General features: G+C 38.2%; 1 protein-coding gene across 1 annotated transcript in view; it reads left to right on the plus strand.

Annotated features, from left to right (window-relative positions):
* The first annotated feature begins 1,216 nt into the window (after positions 1–1,216).
* The window catches only part of TMEM117 (transmembrane protein 117), a 223,492-nt gene continuing 202,029 nt past the window's right edge, over positions 1,217–22,679 (plus strand). Inside the window, 1 exon segment of the mRNA XM_086610851.1 lies at positions 1,217–1,493. Within this exon segment, the coding sequence (XP_086466977.1) occupies positions 1,217–1,493 (277 nt within the window).

Genomic DNA, 22,679 nt, shown 5'->3' on the forward strand with positions numbered 1-22,679 from the left:
ATTGTAATTCAAGCCGTTTCTAAGTTTGCAAAGTGATACTTAGTCAGAAGTCCAAGAAGGTATAAGTACATGATTATTTGTTTAGGTCTTTTGCTGTGAATTGCGTTTGTGGTTTTGGTTGTTGTTGTGGTTTTTTTTTTTTTCTTTTTTTTTTTTTTCTGCAGGGCATATGACATTTGCAAAAATCTGTTCTGTTCTGTTAAGTACACTGTATCCTTCAAAGATTGTGCTGTAATAAACAAGCAATATTATTACTCTTTTTTTTCCTCTTTTCTTCCTACACTCCGTGTCCCTTGAATAATTGTGGTGTTCCAAAACACAAAGGCCTTGTATCTTTGTGCATACAAATTGATTCAACAGGATGAAACAGCTAATTTGTTGTGAATAAAAGAAAAAGAAATCAAATGGCGAACAACTGAAACATTAACCATGCTCAGTTCCATTTTTTCATAGCTATACTTCGTAAGTAGGCAAGTTTCAAAATAGAATTTTTGTATTCATACAAAACAGTCTGTGCTCAGGGCACTCTTATTTTCCTTTTTTGAAAATATGCTTAATTATAGGTGTACTCCCTGAAGTCAATCAAAAGATTTCCACAGACTTGCCTGACCTGCAAGGATTAATTCTGGCAACTCTTCTATTATTCCTTCATATAAGCACAAGTTTCTGATGTTGCTCGGGTATATGATTGTAAGCTTCCAGGAGACGAGGCAGTCGAAGACCTCACTGGACTTACGGGTTTGTCCCATCCTTCTCTTATAAGGAGAAAGATTCAGTTTAGGCTTAACATGGACGTTTGTAAATCTGTGTTGTAATTTTTTGGAATGTAGCTGGAGAGGCACTCAGTTTCATGTAGCTGGTCATGTTCTTACATGCTGTATTCTCATGGCCCATATGGAGCTGTACTTTTAAAGAGATAATACAGAAATGTTTGAAAGTGAAAATCTTGTGCTATAATGCATATGGTTGTTGGTTTTACATTGGAATGAGCAGAAATTTCAGTTTTTCTCTACCTGGATCTAACAGTATCATTTGGTCGAAACTTTCATTGCTAGTCAAGTCTGAAGTGGTAAAAATGACTGATGACAAAGTTACAGGGATTTGATTTCTGGAATGTGCACATATCTCCTAAGCTTCAAGAATTCTGAGTATATATGTAACGTTCTGCATTTGTGTCTTTACATACAGGCAAAGAACAGTTCTGAAGTATCTGAGGATGGATAAAGACTTCCGCTACTACTTCCAGCACCCGTGGTCTCGCTTAGTTGTGGCTTACTTAGTGATCTTCTTTAACTTCTTAATATTTGCTGAGGACCCAGTATCTCACAGTCAGACAGAAGCCAATGTTATTGTTGTTGGTAATTGTTTCTCCTTTGTAACAAACAAATACCCTGAAGGAGGAGGCTGGAGATTTTTGAAGGTGCTTCTGTGGCTGCTTGCCATTCTCACAGGACTGATAGCTGGGAAATTTCTCTTCCATCAGCGCCTGTTTGGTAAGTTGCATGATGCACCAACTGACTTCTTGCTTATGGCTTTCTGACTTCTCCGTTTAGCTTTCTGCTCATTGCAATTTTGTAAGCTTTGCTATTAATCGCTTCAACTGTTTAGAGCTGTGTGGAACTCAGTACATCAAAGCTTACATCATCGTGGCAATTATTGCCATGTCTACTTATGTGAGCATAATTTGCAATGATTTCAGTCAAAAAAGGCTAAAAATAATGAAAACTGACATGTTTGAAATACTTGAGAGGTCAGTGATTTTCAATAGTATAAAAATACTCCTTTGCATCTTCAGACCGATTTTTAAATCTTATTATATAATTTTCTCAGCAATTTGTGGAAAAAGCATTGTTCCTTGGGGCGGCAACACTACATGTCTTGTCAAAAATCACACAAGTGGAAGCAGAGGCTGTTGTTAGTATTAGCAGAGCTGTGCTGAAGAGGTCCCATGTGAAAATAGGAATTCTAGAGAAGCAGGACCTGTCTGTCTCTTAGTGCAAGAGCGAGTCCGTGAAATGGAAAGGTAGAAATGGGGAAAAAACATGACAGTAAATGCTTTCAAACACAAGATGTGACTAACCTGGGGAACTTACTGCACAAGGTCTCACTGAAAGGAAGGGAATGACTCTGGATTAAGTTCTGAAGCTGAGAAGTTGGATGTAAATATATAGAGATGCAAAAATATCTATCATTGTCTTAACTGTCATAGGAAATGTTGCATCTGAGGGCTCAAGGCTGTCTCTAAGTTTTAGAGATAAATATAAATCATAGAAAAAATTACTTCACTCCTGCCAGCTGCACCATTCTTTGAAACATCTGATTCTAGGTGTGTTGTTGCTGATCTAGATGGACTAGTCTTATATTCTTGTACTGGTTGAACTGCAGATGGATGGTTACTGGAACACCTCGAAGCACATGAGTGATAGGCCATTTCCTTAGTCTGTCTCATTCTATTAAGATAGAGAGAGTGCCACTATTTTTTCAATAAATCAAATGTAAAACTGTTATGTCAAGGAATGAACAAGCGAAGCCTCATTAAGAGACTTCTTTCAATACAGACTTCTCTTGAAGCACTTATTCTGAAAAATAATTGAGCATCTTGATGGCTATTCGGTGCACATTTTACCTTAATGTAATGGTAAATGTAAAATGTCCTCATAAAGACATTTAATTCCTGGGCTCTGGAACAAGCACTGTCGCAATAATGTTTTCAATTCTGGCTTCCACAATTGAGGAATGATTTTGTTGAATTGGAGAAGATTAGGGGAAAGTAATGAAACTGATGATAATATTGGAAAATAAGCCCTATAGTGAGAGAATTGAGAGGATAAAGGAAAGATTGGAGGATGACTTGCTCAAATTTGACTTGAAGGGCAGAACCTTCAGTCCAGCAAATGTATTGCAAGGTCCAGTGCTTGGAAGTGGCAAATAGCCAGTATTTTTTTTGACTGAAAGGGTAAATAATCAGTGGATCAAGTTGTTCTAGGACGTGGCTCCATCAAGACGTGAATTTTTCTTTTGGGGAGTATGTTCTAGTCTGATTACAGAGTATTTCTCTACCTTCTATCTAGGTAGGTTATTATGATAATTCCTTCTGGATTTGTAAGTATATATCATAGATAGGACGTAGCTTAACATAAATTTTAAAGTGGCTTGAATCAGCATGACTGCCAAAAGGAGAAGGCCTGCCCAGACTTCAGTGTCTGCTGCTTTGTGCTTTTGTGCAGTTGCTCAGTGAAACAGGATAGGGAAGTTACCCACGTTAGCAGTACCCGTCTTTTACTTCTGTGATGATCGTATCTCTGGCCATACCAGTGTTTGTGGCTTACTGTTATTTATGGTTGTGGTCTGGGTGACCAACATGGGCATAGCTACAATCTGATTTGAGGCTAGTTGCTGCACGTTCTGTTTCATGGGAATTTAAGCCAATGTAGATCTGCCACAGTTCCACCCTCCTAACCCCAGCCACATCGTTTCGGTGCCTCCCTCGAGCCAGCGCTGTTGTTAATCTAATGGAGCAGTGAGCCAGCTCAGGCAGCTGATGCCATGGAAAACCAGTTGCTTCTGCTGTTGTCTACAGCAGCTCCTTGAACTGACGCGATCGCTTGGGCGCCAGTGCTGATGCGACGGCCAAGGACCGTGCAGCCAAGATAGCCGGGGGCCACAGCAGCCCTGCCTTGTGTTGGCTGGAGTGCTGTGGGACTGCACCTACACAGTGTGTCAGTGGAAACATGCTGTCGCTTGTGGTACTGTGCGAGCAGATGGAAGACTGAGTGACTGAAGATCTGACTGTATTGCTGATTGACGTGGCCGAGCTGGCTGTAAAGTAGCTGGTGTGCATAGCAGTTGCATTGAGGAGATGATGATGTGGGTTTACAGCTTGTGTGTATCTCTGGGTCTCCAGATTTGTACAGCCCGTGCTGAATATTTCCTGCCAGTTATTTGCTGCTATTTTAGTGTCTTCACTTGCTAGAGTTTTATTGAGATCCTCATTGAGTGTGCCCTCTGAATCTTCTGACATCAAACACTTTATAAAGTCACCCCTTTTTAATTTTCCTAGTCTATCTTTTTAAGTAGCTGCTGATTCTGTCATTTTTTTTCTATTTAATCCTTTTTTTTTTTTTTTTCATATATAATGGTTTGGAACCATTCTATTTTTTAATCCTTGTTCATTTATTTATATTTCTCTACTAAATTCTGTTTGTGGAGAAAATTGTGACTGGTTGTTTCTTGTGGCCTGTGAATAACTTCCTGCAGTCAGGAAACCAAATAGCACCAACCTTCCCCTGTCAGATCTTGGCTCACAGTATATGCTGCAAATTGAAATTGAGAAGGATTAGTCTGCACATCTCACTTTAGATGAAGAGTAGTGGAAAGGATTTTCTTTCTCTGTGTCCTTCCTGCTCTTTTGTCCCTTGTCCCTTGTATTTCTTGCTGCTGAGTTTGCATATGAACTAGAAAAATACTGTAGCTAGAACTACATTGTCATACCGTTTACCATCTGTGACAGACACTGTCTGATAGCTGTGACTGTCATGAACTATAAAAATAATAGAATTAAGTTTGAGCATGTTATGTTTCTGAAAGTGAAAGGAGAAGTGCTGGAAGCACCATTTAGGCTTCATCCCTCTGAGTTTACAGAGAAATAAGGGAGTAGGTAAACTATACTGTTAAGAAGCAGAGATCTTGACTAGAGGACGGTGGGAAGTTTTCAGTTGATAACATTCATTACAGCATTTGAACAGTAATCTTTTCAGGGACTTCCTCAAGACACTGCTCATAACTTAAGACAAGATTAGAAAACAATTACATTTCTTGCTCTTCAGTCAAGAAATAACTTACTTCGTTTGGTATGTCTACTGTGATAAATATTTCCAAGGAAAACAGCCTTTATCTAGTACATTTATGGTTCAGAACAAATGGAATTTCAAAGTTGCCTTTTGGCTGTTATCCACTATCTTCTTTTGATTCATCACTAAGCATATCTTCTGTTTGGTTAGGTATTGTATTCTGCCATGCTTTTGATTTTGCAAGGGAAAATGAAAGATCATAGATGAATATTGGAAGTTTGGGGAAATAACAAAATACCTTTGTTATTTTTTGTTCTGCATGAGAGAGTTACTTGAGGCAGGGAAAAGTGGTATATTCTTTGTGCTTAGTTAGAGATTTCTTGATTTAAAGAGCTTACAAATTGACCCTGTTTGATGACACTATGCGTTCAGAAAATGCATTCAAATCTTAAATTCTCACTTAAAAGAAATTCCTAAATAAGCTCTTGCACGTTTTTCATATGGCTCTGGGGCACTCTCCAGAAAATAACACTGTATTTAGAGTGTAGAAAGTGTATGTTTTAATCGGCACCTTCTCAGCAAATGCACAGTTGCAGTTCTATACTCCAACCTCAGGCCCAAATTCTGAGTTCAGTGGAGAGTTTTTAAGTCCAAAGTTCAGGGTGTGCATTTTTCATCAATATATATAAATATGATCTTTCATGTAAATTTAAAATCATCTTTCATGTGAATAGACTTTTAGCAGTATTGATAAATTGGCAGTATACTAAGAAAAATAATTTCTTAATTTTCTCGGTCTGGCATCTTTGCTTTGACTGTTTTCCATATGTAATAATCCTTAGCTTATGCTGCATATAAGATACATCAGTTTTTAAAAACATACTTACTACAAAATGTGCATGTGTCTACCTGCTCATTTTACTGATTCTAAGTGATTACAAGGATGTATTAAAATCTGATTAAAAGCCTGTGATTACAGAGACTGGATTTTATTCAATTGCCAATGAGTGTGCCTGGATTTATATTGGTAAGTTCCTTTCAAAATGATATGGATGGAAACCATACTTAATATGTTATGACAAATTGCAGAAGACAAGATAAAGCCGTATTTCTTAAAATAGGGGCATCATAATACTGAAAGCAAATCAGAGTTGAATAAATGTTGAATTTAATGGGTTGCTTTCTTATAAATGTTCACAGTATGCAGTTTGTTTAGAATTAAATGATAATCTGAGCTTCATAGACACTGGAGTGAATAAATAAAGCAGTCACTATGGGAATTGCACTGAGCTGTGGGTACACACTAATGTTGCAAATTTTTTAATGGACAGTAGTGCCATGCTGGGAGCAATTTCATGATAGATGGTTTCAAACAAAACACCCACTGAAGACCTGTTGTCTGAAAGCATTACTCTTTTTGTCAAGTATCTTATCTGGAAGGCTCTAAAAGATATTGCAATCCTATTATGAACGGACTCTTCAGTGTCTGCTGTTATACCAAAAGTTAAAGTGTGTATCAACTGAAGCAATGCATGTGTGCAGATTGCAAAAGGAAATTAGGCAGAATGGGGTTTAGTCAGGATGATAGTGCACTACATAAGAAAAGTGAATCTGTTAGGCGGCTAGCAGACATAGGATAAATTTGTACGATGGTACATGTATGATTAATTAGTATCCTGATATATCAGGGGTCATGTTAGTGTAAAGTGTGGGCTGTGGTATTGCTGTGAGTATTGCTGTGGCGTATCACTTTCATAGTGGTGCTTGTGCAATAGCTAATGAACCAAATGTGATCTGTTTTGAAAAAAAAAAAAAAAAAGATAAAGACTTTTGGATGGTTGTTTTTCAGCCAGATTGTTTCCTGTTCTTGTTTGATAGTAGTTATATGAACAGTTGTGCCCCTATCTGTAGGAACAAGTGGTGGGTGTATGGCAATACTTGCATAAAATTCTAACCTGATTGATAAAGCATATTCTTTTCTGTTGTCAGCGCTGTATCTTAAATTACAATAAGATCTGTCACTTAATACCCAGCAACTTTGTTCCTCCTTTTTCTTTTCCATTGTTGACTTCAGCCTAGTAGAAAGCAACTGATGTGATAGCTGGTAAAAAAATACTGTCTTCAAGAGCCTGTTCAGTATGAATTTCAATAACAATGATCGAGTTAATGCTGTTGAAGGCATTCAAGGTCTACTGTGATTGCTTCACAGTCAATTCACCTCTTTTGTTTCCAGTAAAATGTTGGAGCAATACAATAAGATTATTTTGGTCCTACAAAATGTGTGCCAATGGGCCAATCTAATAGTTTGCTAATAATAACGCACAAATGACTGTGAGCAAGCATTTCTGAGAGCCAGAATCCTCAACAAAAAAACCTAAAAAGAGAGAAGCTTGCAGCCAGCCACTGAACAAGTGCAGGCTCATCAGATTCCAGCTCTGGCACACTGCCAGTAATTAAGATGTCAGTTTAAAATAAACTTTACATGATTCATGAAAGACACCACAAGTGACCTTTCAAATATAAATGAAAAGCATGCAAGTGACCTCCTAATTTCTTCTTTTACTCTTGTGTTTTTAGAAGAGCCGTAACATCTTACAGCTTCCTCTTTTCAGGCTCAATGAGAAGACTGCTGTTGTCTGCTCTTAGCGTTACTTGTGGGATCGGTCTCGTACCATATTACTTCTGAGTAGTAAAATACGGACTTTAATTGGAGAAGTACAGATAGTAGCTGCTAAAAGATTGTTCTCTTTTCAGTGAAAGCTTTGATTCTACTGGAGGCGCGTGTCCCATTCCCCAAGCAGTAGCATGAGACTGTGAGAAGAGCTACGTGTGTCAGATTATCCATAATGGGAAGGCTCTAGAGAATAGTTAGAATCTAGTGACTGAAAACTAAAAATAAGTTCATTGCTACTTAATATTGAGGTGTCAACTCTGTGTTTTGATCTTTTTGACATGAGTTTCAAATTTTTCTTTCCATTTGAGATGGGGAGTGAGTTTGGAATGATGCCTACTGCTTACAGGAATAATATGTCTCTGTTCCCCGATTTCCAGAAATAGAAGTGAGTTTATTCCTAGCAGAAGCTGCCTGATGGGCATAGTGCAGGTGCAACCTAGTGCAGGGGCAAATTTCTTCTATCCTTATTCCATACAGCGAGGAGATGGAGAGGAACATCACCTTGCCATGTGCCTGATGGAGAGCCCCAAGGAGAACGTGATCTCCTTGGTCATGCTGTATCCTTTCAAAGGTCCCCTTAGGCTGTCAGAGTGGCTTGCAGGTCCTTCATGTACCAGGCGACATTTCTTTTTGTGTGATTCTGCTGGGGCTCCAAGTCAGCCTGTGCGTCTGCCTTATAAAGTTATATATTTCTTTTTAAAAAAGAATTCCAAAATGAAAAAAGAACCCAACACCCCAACATTCTGAGCTTTAAAACACTTTGAATAAGTTCTTGTAATTTAAGAACTATTTAGCAAATACTGAGTGTGGTTTATGTGTTTCTCATCGATATTTTGCATACAGCAAAAGTAAAAAATACTATAAATGTACTCACTAACTAGAGTGACTTTTGAGGAGGAGGGGTCAGTAATTGTTCCCTACAAGACAGGTAGGGCAGCAATGCAATATTTCTAAATGTGATTCCTGAGACAGACGAGGCGCACAACCTCTTTTCAGATGCTGGAAAACGAGTTTGTTTTCTTCTTTCTCTCCTTTCGTTGGGAGGGGCAGTACCCCGTTTGCCACTGGGTAGCCCCTGCCAGGGGATGATGGCAGGAGCAGCAGAGACTTCTCTGCTTTGAGGATTTACACTCCCTGGTGCTTTCAGGTGGGAAAGGAATCTCTCAGGGCAGACAGTAGTCTGGGTAGAGGTAGCAGCAGAGCCTTAGGGCAAGGTGAACTGAGACTTGACAGTAAGTGTTGAGTGACTCATTGTAAGAAGCAATGATCGTGCAAAGCTTCTACAAACAAAGAACTTCCCATCCAAATTTTCTCAAAACTTGGTTCAGATAAAGCATTAAAATTTCTTTTGTTTTCTAAGTAAGGTGAGATGTTCTTACCCATCTACCATGTTTCATTCCAGACAGCTGCATTTTAGTGCTAAGCAGAGTCAATTCCACCATGAGTCATGTACCTAACTTTTAGGAATGCTTTAACATTTAATCCACGAATAGCCCTCACTTGTTATTGCCCAAGCATCACCATGTTATCATTCCCTGATGCTGCTGTGAAGGCCTCATTAGAACTTTCACTCTGCGTAGTTATGCAGCAGCCCAGTCTCTGGAGAACAGCCTAGGAGCAGATGACTACATAGGTGTTTGGGAGCAAGACTCTTCTTTTGGAATTTTCAAGTAAAAATGTTGATGATAATTTAAAAATGGTTATGGGGGTATTTAAATGATGGCAATGGTAATTAGAAAAACAGTGAGTTTTTTCCTATTCGATGTAAATACCCAAAAACATGTAACATGTTTAAAGTGGTGTCCTTCCTCAAGCTCAGCAAAGCAGGAATTTAAGATTTCTTAGATTATATATCCAAATAAAGAGAAAGAAAAATGATTTTTTAAGACACGAGTTAAAAATTACAAGCTACATCCATGTTTTCATGTTTTGCACGTTACCTTATCTGCATTGATAGATGCATCTATCAATTAATCACCTGGAATAATAAAAAAATCAATAGCTTTGGCATACTGAAATTGACCATTGAATAAATGATAGCAAAGTTCCTGATTTAAATGTGATTATCAGCTACTTATTATTATGATTTGTTAGATATTAAAATATTAAAAACTTTACGGGTTAAACCAGTGATGCTTCTGACTCAGTATTTGACAGTAGCCCACTGCGGATACTGAGATAAAGGTACAGGAATAGGAAAGACTGTACTGATAACTCCCAGAATAGTTTCCCAGCCCCCAACAATTTGTTCAGAATTCAAACACAAATATGTCTATTTTTAGATGCCTTTGACAGTCATTCTGAAGACAAATAATAAAGGTAGTATTTAGCAGAAGTCTTTGTTCCTGCCTACCTGTTACTAAGAAGCAAGTCCTTCTCAAATTTTCTTATATACTTATAAACCTCCAAATTTACCAACTCTTTCATCCTCCTACTTCTGTTAAGACATTGGGAAATTTGTTGAGTTTGGCCATTTGCCCGAAGTCCAGAAAAAATAAAATGTTTAAAAACAAACTGTTGGTTGAAAAGAGGCAGATTCTTCTGCTGAGGTCTTCCTGTCTTGTAAAATGACTTGAATTCATCTTTCATCTTCAACACTGGGATATGATCTTTCAAAGTGGACAGCTGCTTAGGGCTTTGTAGGCTCACTTATGCACATGCTATATAATGTTTTCTATTTCTGGCCCACTGATCGAATGTGTGTCTACTAAGAAGCACACTTTCTTTTAATATTAAAGCAAAGAAGAAACTAAATCTGTACAAGATTCAGCCAAAGTCAAACATGCCAAACAAATAATGAAAATGAGAATTATGGCAAGGAGGGCATAAAGAGATGAGGCAGGATTGAGGAAAATGTTCCTAGAGGGTCACAGCAGCAACAATATTTAATTTTAGTTTACTTGAGGAAAAAGGAACAAGGCCTAAAAACTGAGAGATCCCAGCTTTAATTATCAAAACCTCACAAATATTCTAGCTCTCTTGCTAATCTGTGGTCATAGATGTAAGTGACAAAAAAAAATGGATCTTAATTTAATTCTTGAGACTGTGATGTGGTGGAGGTATAGAAAACGAAGGAGAAACAGAAAACTAGTATTTTATATAGAGCTGCTGTGGAGTTCCTGACCTGGGGAATTCAGGGCTTAGCACAGCATTTGATTTTGCATCGCTTTCATATAACAAATAAAAATGTAAAGTCTTTGCAAATAGTTTTCTCCCTGCCTTCCTCTTTGCTTGATGCTCTTCTTGATACATACCAGCGTAGATTTCTTTGAAGTGGTTTGGGGCCATGCTTACATCCCATGCGCTTCCTCTCTGTGGCACACAAAGGTGGAGCAATTTTTATCTAAATTAGAAGTCACTTCTGTATGACCTATTTAAATTCAAAGAGTAAAACAGGAGTGCTACTCTCAGGGGTATCTACAGATTTCCATCTGTTAGGCTGCAGATAAAACCCCAAAATTCTCTTGAGACTGTTTCTGATTGCTGCGCTAGTGGCACATACCAGAACAAAGGCAGTCATCAGTGGTTTCTTCAGACTCAAAGTGGCTACACCACAGCACTGCTGCCTGCACAGGGTTGGCCTGCAATGTACCTGAAAAAGTCTTACCCTCAGCACTCTGCCAACGCCCATGAACTCTAGAGAGCCAAAATCCTTTTTGTCTCAAATGTTATGGTATTGTCATACATTTGCTGCAAAACTCTCACTTGGTATTGTGTCCTCTGGTGGTAATCCATAAATTTTCAGTTCGTTTCCACTGATACTGTACAAATTTCTTCCCATAGATCAGCTACTCCAGATAAGACTTTTCCCCTGCAACAGTTACTGCATTTGCTGCAGAGCACAGGTTCTTCACTCACCTTCTGCTGTGGGTAGTGTCCTGGAAATCAGATTGACACCTGGTACCATTGAATTAGAAGACCAAAACTGAGAGTAGGAATTTGCACATTACTTACATTGAGGTATATTCAATGTAAGTATATATTCAATCCCTCTTTTTCGTTTGTATAGTTACAAACCTTATCCCTCAAGAGACATGCCATAAAGCCATTGTACACTATTTTGTCTTGTTGAGGGAAGCCAGTTAAGCCTGTTCTAGCCATTTGCTTGATGTGATGTATTGTGGAAAGGTGAAGTCCTTCAAAGACTGCTTCCTTGGAGAAGGAAGAGCGTGTGTATTCCCAAGTATGTCAGTATCACTTAGGTGTCTTTGGCAGTATGAAAAGCACTATTCATTTTGTGACTGAATAATTCATATTGTGTGAAACTGAACTCCTTTATAACTAGACTTCTCAATGAGTCTTAGTGGATATTTTGTGACCACCGTAAATGCCTCAAGACAAAATTCATGGTTGTTTTTCAATACATACAAGATGTACTGAATGTAGTCTAACAAGATATTCCTAAAATAAAGGCAACTTCAAAATGAGTGAAGACATTTTTTACTCCATTGAAGAGGTTTGAATTCCTTACTCTGAGAGGGAAAGGATCTTCTTCTGAAAGAGCTGGAAAGGTTCAGCAGCAAAACTGAGAAAGTGCTCCTTAACCTCAAGGAAACAAGTGCCATGTACTGTTTTCTGTGTCTATTCCTTATTAAGACACTAGTGTCTCGAGATGGAGAGCTCCGTTTTGGCTGTTTGAAGATGAAGATGCAGTGGACTCTCAGGCTGCACATAAAGCATTCTGGACCTGAAAGCTGCATCATTGACGTGTCTTTATTATTTCTCTTTCTCTTAAATCCTGGACTATATAAATGATCATCCATCTAAAAGTTGGACAGGTGCACCTTTAGAGGTGGAATGCTTTTCTGTAGTAGCATCAGACTTGCCAGGGACCAGCCTTTTGCCATATTAACGTACAGAGGTGGGTTGAAAGGGCTTCCATCCCAAAGAGTTCCTCATCACCTTTCTCCTTTGATTATTTCAATTGTGATCATTCAGACCTGTCTGGTGAATCAAACTCTATTTGAGTAGCCTCTCAGCTTAGTTAGCTTGCCTCTTGCAACAGCCTCTGCAAAGTGCTCCAGTGGAGGATTATACTGTGCTTGCTTTCCTTGTGATACTGAAATTTGGGAAAGGCCACGTGTATGTCTCCTTACCAGCAGTAAGCTTCTTCTCCCTGGAGGCTGACCTTAGTTTTTAATTGTTTAAATTGTTTGAACTGCATGGTGATTTTCTTCCTTTACTCTCTCTCAGAGAAAATTTCCTTTCCAGTGACTGTTGTCTGAGCTAAAAGAGCTGATGAAGTCCAGGCTCTCAAAGTGTGTCCACACATTGCATTTCTTAGTGGTCACTTTTAGACTTTGTCTAAAGTTTACAGCTAAAAGAGTCAGAATCTCACCTTAGCCAGTCAGTCCATCCTTGTTTCCCTTTTTATTTCTCATTTCTCATCAAAATTTTACCCAACCACAGATGACTAAAACTCTTCAGACATTGCTCAGGCTGAAGTGTTTTATTAGAAAAACTGCAATTATTTCAGCTCTCAGTTGAGGTTTTTATTGTATATGTGAAGAGCTTACAGAGGCGGTCTGTGTGCGCACAGAGGTTGTCAGAATGCCTTTCTGGGTATCAAACTAAACCTTAACTTGGTTGAGGCTCATATAAGGTCGTGTGTGAAATACGAATTATTGATCCTTGGATTTCCAGATGTGGTTTGATGTCGTGATACTATTGGTGTGGAATTGGTGTAGATCACATTCTTGTGTTTGTATGGTTGTCTTACAGCTTCTTTTTTTTTTTTACGTTGGATTTTCCTTCTGCCTTCAGACTTCAGGCAGGCATGGAAATGTCTCTCTAGGGATGCATTCTGCCCTGAATTACTCCAGGAATGGGTTTGGTGGACTTGGCAGTGTTAGGTTAACACTTGGACTCGATAATCTTAAAGGTCTTTTCCAACCTAAATGATTCTGTGATTCCTAACCTTGCAGAAACTACGACTCTTCATAATGCATCACCTCCACCACAGTTTCCATGCCGCACCTTCCAGCAGTACTGACTGGAGTCCTGCTCAGCTGGGAATTGGATTTATCAAGAATATGAAGTGATAGCAGATCTGTTATTCTCATGCTGTGGTAATGGTTATGGTGTCTGAGGTCCTGCTGTTGTATAACAGGGGTGGTTGTTGCAATTACAGTCTGTGTAAACAACTGGCCAGAACCACAGTTACAAGAGGAAAATTAGCTTTGAGAAGCAATTCAGACAGAAATAACTATCTTTCAACAGAGGAGCACCGTCTAGTGGTATTGAATGAGTATGGCAGCTAGTTAAACCAGGTTGTTTTCTCTAAATAGGGAGATGTAAATACGCTAGATGAAGAATAGTAATGAATATTTATATACACTATTTTTATGATTAAAATGATAATCCATTTAAAAATTAAGGAAAAAACCAGCCCGAGTAGAGAAAGCATATCTTTGGAAAAATTAAAATATATTTCAATTTCAGCATTCCCTGACCTCCCTCCCCCCACTGCCAACCTACTAGCTTACTACCTTGCTATGCACTTACCATGAAATAGTATTTTAACGTGTTCTACTGTGGAACCTACCCATCCTTTGGCTTTTTTTTTTTTTTTGAGTTCATTATGTATCTGATTTAGCTCCAAAGGAAATTTGCCATGGAACGGTTATTTTGTCCAAAGTTTCATTGATTGTTAACCCAGTTTCTCCATTCGGTGTATTTCTAGTAAAGATATTTCTCAATATAATATTTGCCATGATTACTTTTGCAAATAACATAGTATCAAATAATTTAAAATTCAATTTTTCCAAAGTAACTACTAAATACAGTAGATTTAGTGATTTAACTGATATTGTGGATTTCTACTCTTTCAATTTGTCTGTAGTAAATGATCCTTTTTGGACACCATTACATAGTGTACATAATGCAAATGAATGATGTGCTATTTCTAGAAAGGCAAATTAGGATTAATGAGCAATGCTTAATATTATGTCATTTCAGGAGATTTGTGCATTAGTGGAAGCTATCTGTATGAAGCAGATATTCATACTTAGATTTTCATGGATTTCCTCTGAATTTTGCAACTGTCTGAAAAAACGTCAAATACAAAAAGTCCAATTTGTGGATGGTTGAGAGAAGACACAACTATAGTTCCACTTTTTAATTCTGTAAACATAATCCTGTATTATCAAAGTAGGGAACTTGACCTTTTTTTCCTGATGAAGTTTTTTGACCTCTGCAAGGTTGAAATAGGTCTTGCAAACATTTTAACCAGTGAAAGCTCATTCCATATTACTTGTTTTGGTTGTGCCATTATGAAACAGATTTGTTGAAACAGCTAGTATTTTTGCATCCTTCATCCCATGGTAAGAGGGCAAAGGGCTGGTAAGACAACTGGGAACTTGGGGCAGAATTGATGGAGTTGGGTTTATGTCAACTGCTTTGATAACAGTAGGCACAATGTTCTGCAGAATATTGCAAGTGCTACACAGTCGCTTGGTAGAAGTACGGCTGAGTAACCCTAAGGCTGTTTTTAGTCTGGTAGAATAATAGTCATCAGCTTTCCTGTGTCACATCTGTGCAGCTTGCAGCACATACTGATAGTGAGAGAGGACTCGATTAACTGACTGCATCCCTTTTTGGTACTACAGATGCTAGTTGAGAAATACGTAGCTTATGAAACAATAGTTTTCACCAAGTCTGAAAATGCTCAGGTCTAAGTGCGTGCCCCCGTGTTTCATTGTAGGCTAGAGAGCCGTCTTGGTTGTCACTGGAATGTACTTCCTCTTGGTCCCACAACATCAATTCTCCTCTTGTGTTGTGGACTGGAAACGCAAACACGTTCTGTAACCCGTGGAGTTCTGTTTGTGCACTGTGAGATTTAGTCATGGTGTCTAAACCAGACAGCATAGTTGCAAATATTTATTGAAGACAAGAAATAAACCAAAACCCATGCTTAATCTGTACATACTGAGATTAAATCAGAAAGCTGTCTGTGCTCAGGTTTTCTTTTTTTCCGCATACTTTACGCCTCTGATTAGAACTAGAGAGGGAACTTCCTGCATGGGAGCACTCATCCACTGAGGGGGTCTAGACAAAAAAATAGTGTGCTCTCTTCTTGACCAGGAGAGAGTCTAGCTCTTTTTTTTTTTTTTTTTAAATTAAGATGAGCGTCATTGTTTCACTTCCTTTGAGACACAAATTCTTATTGTTAGAACACTTCGTATCTTCTGTATTTGACTGATGAAGTGACTACTTTTTTGCCTCGAGGAAATAAAAATTTCTTTTCTCTCTTGCTCTCTGCCAGTCTTTGATGGCTCAGCATGCAGGCTTAGTAGTGACACATTCCCTGCACTGAGTCCCAGAGATAGTGGTACTTGCCTTAGTCTCGTAGAAAATCTCTGTCAAAGCTCATTGTCAAATCTAAATCTCTTTTGAGTTCCAGTTCAGTACTGGTGTTAGTTGTGGGTGGCTGCTTTCTGCTGACCTCAGCTTCATGTGTTTGATAGAAAGGGGCATTGCTCATTCAAATCAGGTTAAAGGTTTATTGTACGTTTTTGCTATGAGTTAAACATATTATTTAAACATATTGAACTATTTACATCTAAACATATTAAACTATGTTTATATTTTTGTATGTTTATATTAAAGACAGGTTTGTAATTTACTGCACCATAATACTGCATTTGGGATCGTTTACTGCAATGACCATTTGTAAACCTGTGGATACTCCTAGGTGGATGAGGATGAAATCTGATTTGTTTTCCAACTCAAAAAATGCTTTATAAATGTTTATTTGAAAAGTCTGTGTAAGCCACTCCATTTATTGTTAAAAATAAGCTTGTGAGTTAGTGCAGTTTTCAGGAGAAAAGAACAAAGACTTAGGAAAAAAAATAGAAAAAATTATTTCGACAAGTCATTACAGGGTATCACTGAACAGATATGGAAAAACAGAGGTTACAGCACTGCCCTTCAGAGTTCAACATCAGCATTATATGAGATACAAATACTGCTATGTTTCTTTTACCTGCTGTGAAATTTGGATTCCAGTGAATTCAAAGAAGGAAAGTGTAGTTTCCATTAGGCATTACAGATAAGATGATGAAGCATTATAGCTCTGAAATAAGAAGTTTCATGAGATCGTGAAATTACTTTTATAGATCTGACAGTTAAAAAAAAGCAGGTTTCTTAAAAATGCTAAAAAATCTTAAAGAATAAAAAGTGCAAAAATATAATTAGTAATTACATGCCCTGTAACTAACTTTTCTTTCGTTATGCAGTGAGGTCATCTAAAGAGAGGATATTTTTGATCGCATTTATTTTATAACCTGGGATACAGTCACATAAAAAATCTGCACCTCAAGATCAAGTGCATTAGAATTTTTTATTGCTAACACAGGTTTTTAAGTCGCTTTCCTACTAAAAAATGTTCTAAAGCATTATAGGAAATCAATATCTATTTTTACAGGTTTCCTTTTAACTGTATCAGCACAATTGTCTAAGCCTGAAGTAATAACATCAGTAAGAGTAAAGTCTATAATTAAAATTATATGTTAAATCTGTATAATGGAAATTGACAGATGCAGAAAAATTCAGTTAAGCCTGCCTACACACTGTAATTCTGGCATAGCTTTAAGTCTTCCCATGTTATCTGTGTTTTACAGCTTTTTCACAACAGCGACTCAAGGTTTTGCATCTAGGTAGTAGTAATGACATTAATGTAAAAGCAGCGAGGGAGATGTGGTGCCTTTATGAATCCCCTGCAATGTTCAGTACAGCGGATGGCACTGACCATTACCACCGCTCTCCATCGCCTTTGCGTAATCCACGAAGGAAAATGTCAGCCTTTTCCTTACAGCAGCAAAAGTCCGTTTTCCTGTTCTTATTTTTTCGTTCAAAGATGAATGTGCCTTCTTATGAACATTTGTATTTCTGTCCTTTTTAATTTTAGAAATAGCAAGCAGTCTTTGAAGACTGTGTGGCATTTTAGAGGAAGGCAGAGTGCTCTATGTTTTACCTACGTTTGCTCACCTGCGGTTTCTAGTTCACAACAAGTCCTTGAGACTTCCCAAATCAGGTAAGACTGGCTGCACAAGAAGCAGATGTCAGTCTTCTGACCAGCATTGGCTGGAGTGGTGGGAAACCGGAGATCCAAGGTTCCCATTGCCCTAGCACATGATGTACTTTGCGAGGACATCACTTTTCTAGCTAGGTCGGTAGCTGAGACCTTGAATACGTATGTTTTGTGACGTTAGGCTGAGTTTTAACTTAGACTGCAAAAGCTGAGAACTGCAGTTCTTCCTGATGAAGGTTCACCTTTCCCATCTGCAGAAAGCCTTGTCCATGCTGAGTCATGTGAAGAGAAAGGGACTGAGCTGGGAAGTGGTAAGTTGGGAGAAGGCCTGAAAAGAGAGCTCGGGGGGCTATAGAGGTGGTAGGTCCCTGCACGAGGGCCAGCACATCCTGTCTCCTCTGGCTGCGGGCTCCCAGCACAGCACGGGGAGACTTGGCAGCCCTGAGACTCAGGTGTTTCTCTTAAACAGGAACAGAGAGGCTACATTTCCCTGCAAGGCGAATGGTGGATTTAGTCACATTACCTGCCTCTGCTGTGGTTTCCTCCAGCTGTAGAATCGGTCTAGGCATATTTTTTCTTCCGCCTAAAGAGCTTTGACTTCCATTGATGAAAGCAGTGTACAAAGGTGAAGTGTTTTACCTGCCTTGTGGTGCTGTTTGTCATAGCTTTTTGCCAAGTGAAGTGTTTCTGAGGCGTGGACAAGAAAAGCTTTGCAATCGGAATACATTCATTTATGTATATTGAAGAGAAAAACGAACTTTCAGGAACATTTGAACATTTTTATTTAAAAAAGGTAAGCTCATGTCTTAGTAAGTGTGAAACTTTCAGGTGGTTTGTCTGTGAGACAAAAGTATTACAAAGACAAATGGAGAACAGTGGGTGCATAAAGATGGCTTTTCTTAGAATGCAGCTTTGGGACATTTGTAGCAAAATTTACCTCTTTAACTTAGAGGATTTTGTTTTAGCAACTTTTGCTTACAAACCAGTGCTGAGTTTACAGTAGTAAGTAAGAAAGTTGTTTCTCTGGTCACAGCTGAGCGCACACATAAATAATCAAATCCTTCAGGCTGTGATCTGTTTTGTGTTCATCCAGTATATTACAAAGATGTCCATCGCTGTAATATCTCAGAATCTAGATATGGTACGTGAAAGCTACCCGTACCTTGTAGTCAGTTTTGTAGGCTAATACGTTGTTCCAACATTCAATAATGTGTTCAAAATCGTTATAACAGTTGGGCATTTAATTGGATACCGTGCTCTCAGATTTAATCCAAACAAAGATCTGTGAGAAATCAGTATTGCAACATGCTTGTCATAGTAGAAGATGTTGACTTTGGCTCTTTTACTGTTTAAGTGAACAGTAAAGTTCACTTATTGTAACAAAATGGAATAAACTTATTTAATTTTATTTGTTTATGTCATTCTATTTGAGGAATATTATAATAAAGCATTTTAGGAGCATGTATTTCCAAATAAAAATATGACCAAGTAAATATGAACAGATGTCTTGTGCCTTTTAAGTCTTATTTTGTAGAAAACCTGTGATTTCAGTCAGGACATTAGCATTAGTTCAGCCTAGTTGAACAAAAATGCTTTAAAAAAGTGTGTTTAATTGATTATAGGATCACTTATGAACAGGCAAACAAACGTCTAGAAGCCTTGTCAGCTACCAGGGTGTATTCACAGCTGCATATCATGAGGAACATGAACAGCTGAGGGAAGGTTTTACATGAGTTTTGTGTCCTGAAGATGATTTTTAAAGATTACCCAGTGCCTTTAGACCCAGGCCAGCACAAGGCATGTTGTGTGAGATGCCAACGCCCGGACAAAAGACAACAGAGACATTGTGACGCAGATACTTTTTGTAGGAATGCCACTGTCATCTTTTTTCCTTTCTGTTCTTCATGGTTTGGTGTTGGTTGAGAGTAATCTTTTCAGAAGCATAAGGTGGTTTCTTTGCTTTTCCTTCCCCTTTTTCTCTTACGTGTGTGAGTACCTTGGCTTTATTGATGAAAATCAGTGAGCTTTAAAGGATTGTGTGGACCGTGTAGGATTACATTCAGCTACAAAAGCAGGCATGGAGGCGAGGATTTACTTTTGTAACGTAGTTTGTTCCATATTTTTCTTTCAGTGGGACATGAAAAGGAGCAATACAGAAAAATAGATTTTACTAGAGTTTGAGTCCTAACAGTTTGTGCCTTGTTCTGAAGGTGAGCCCGGAACAATGAACTGAGGAGCTTGGACACCCACCTTACTCAATCCTACATAAGTGAACTAGAGGAGTCCTCAGCTTGCTCCTGTTTGTCCTCAGCAAAGAGTTTAGAGGAGGGCTACCATCCATGCTGCCTCTATCTCTTGCTTATACTCTTGAGGGTCAGGGAGGATCAAAGGATATGCAGCAGAAATCAGTATCGTCTTGATACTTGCTATTTAGTAACAATTTTTATCTTCCAAGTTGGCTGAGATCTGGATTCTCCCCTGCAAAAGCAGGTCCCTGCCTGTTTGCTTCCCCGGTCCTTCCCTGGTCACTGGCACAGCACAGTGAGTGCTCCTTGATACTCTCCCACGCTCAAGATGGCAGTCGCTGGCATTGCTCCATCAGGTGTGCCCTGGACAATGCAGCTTTTTGGTAGGGTGATGCTGACAGACAGTAAAAAGCATCTCATTTTGCATCTTTCTGTGTCAATATACTGCATAGCTCAGTCACACTGATAATATAAAGGTCGCTCTTGTTCAGGTAGATGCATTTAATGTTCTGATTAGCCAAACAGAATCAAATGTCTCCCTAGCTTTTTTTTAAGTCAGACTCTCACATTGACTTTGAAGCATTTCCTTATTGTTGCCTTAGTTTTTGTTTTTACACACTGAAACACATGCAGAGAAACCCTAGACTTTGCTTGAGAATCTCTGCAATCTGCATTAATGCTACTTGCAAAAGACATGGCATATAAGTTGTAAAAGGGTTATCTGAGAAGCTTTTTAATTATTGTATTCATCCTGAGCTCCCTGGAGGCTTTTAATCCATCTTTAATTGAACTTTTTAATTTTATTCTCACCAACTTTGGGTACTTGTGAGCACAGGCTGCATTCATAGGTGTTATAAAGGCAGCACTTCAAGAGGAAACCATTCCAATTTTTTCCAAAATCAAGAAGTGACTTTGATAATGTTTTTCACAATTTCTCCTGAGTTGAATGCTTATTAATAACAAAAGATCTTTCTAATAATACTTGCTTAATATGTAATAGTAACATTAACATCTATATAGTAGATATGCAGTGAGAATAAAATGATCTATCTGAACAGAAAAACAACTGTTTTGCTATTCAAAATCTCTAGAAAATTTAGAGGAGGTCTAAGTAATTGTTGTTTCTCCTGAAAAAACTCACATATTAGAAATCCTGGCAGGTAAACCGTGAGGATCTCTGCTACCCAGAGGTGTGAAGTTATCTTTTCTAGCCCAGGACTGCAATGAGTTTTCATATTTAATTTTGTGTCTAGAAAAGCCTATTTTGATTTCACATTGAATTTTACCCCACCTGAACACAGACAAATTGACTTACTGAAGAGCCATACTGAGGCAGAGAAAAGAGAAAGAGACTGTGTATTTATACCTTTAAAGACAGATTGAAAGATAAAAATGGCAAGTGTTTGATTTTGGAAATAGCTTACTGTTTACAATCTTGGGTGCAATCTGGTGGGAACAATAAACTCATTTAGCCCTGAGAGAGCTTCACATTAATCTCTCCTGTTCTACCCTTTTTCATGCTGAGAGCACCTTTGTCATTAAATGACATTGAAATTGTTTCTATATCAGTCTGAGATGTAAGTGTATATTATAGTAGGTAATTGCCAGTTGGTGCCTGTTCATGGATTAAAAAGCTCTCTTTCTTAAGGAAGCTAATGCATCGTTAATATTTCCAATAGACAATTCATGCAATAAAAAAAAAGGTCAATATTTTTCTTTTAAAATAAGAGAAATGGAAAGATTAAGAAATTATCAAGTAAAAAAGAAGCAATTCCAATGAGGTGAGTGCATAACTCCCCTGCATGGAATATAGGCACGCAATTTTGCTCCCAGATGCTGTGAGTTTGCTGGTACATCAGAATACACATGAAGTGTTTCAGATTATCCTGATCCAGTTCTTCATTTCATGTCACAGTTATAGATAATTAAAAAAACCCTCATTGTTCTAGATATTATATATATTTAAATATTTACTCAAAACGATCAAAATATACAAGAGAGATTTAAGACCCATGTAGAATAGAATTATTTTCACATAGAGACATGTGAGAACAAAATTATATTTGAACTATGGAAATTAAAGAATTAAGACACTGTACGAAGTATATTAAAAAGTACTTTGTCACTAGTAACGTCTGAAAATAAAGTTAATGCACTCACTGATACATGGACTTTTATAATTAACAAGGTAGCATGTGGGACTTGGCAAGAAAGCAGGTTAGCAGGTGGTTGATTATGGAACATGATTATTTTGCCCATACAATGTGTTGAAAGAGCATGTATGTAATTACTCTGGAAGGTGGACATTCTGCTGACTATATATTGTGTCGTTTTAATGATTGTAATGCACTCTAGACTAAGTACCTTGGACTCTCCTAAAACTGTGATGCTAAGACTCTTAACTGAACAGGAGAAGCAGCACTCCTGTAGCAGCGTCTCTCACTCTTCTTGCAGCTCAGCCACCTCTGTATTTCAGAACTTTTCCTGTGCACATTTCTCCCTGTTGATGAGTTCAGAGTTCATGTCAGAACCACATGCTGCCCTGAAGCAGAACACTTACAAGAAACAGCTGTAATTGCCCAGGGTTTGGAGAACACCTCTAGTGTGCCCTGCCTATCGATCTGGAACACTGGCTGCCTAGGGGAAGAATTAATAAAGGTCTTCAATCCATGCCTGTTTGCTTCATGAACAGATTCACTGTGGCTCTGACTGTCTCAGAGACTTTACCTTACTATTTGGTTTTTTGTTTGTTTGTTGATTTGTTTTCAAAAATGTGCTGCACTTGCCCAGGTTAGTGAGGTTCCCCTAGCAGTGTCAGTGGAACTCTAGTGCAAGCAGCATTAAAATGAAGTACTTGTAGAAAGTACTGTCTGTAAATGCTTGAGAAGTTCAGCTGTAAGCATCATGATTGTTAATAATTGTACAGACCAATCACAGCA

The sequence above is a fragment of the Tauraco erythrolophus genome, chromosome 4 (assembly GCF_009769465.1).
Source record: "Tauraco erythrolophus isolate bTauEry1 chromosome 4, bTauEry1.pri, whole genome shotgun sequence".
NCBI classification, from domain to species: Eukaryota; Metazoa; Chordata; class Aves; order Musophagiformes; family Musophagidae; genus Tauraco; species Tauraco erythrolophus.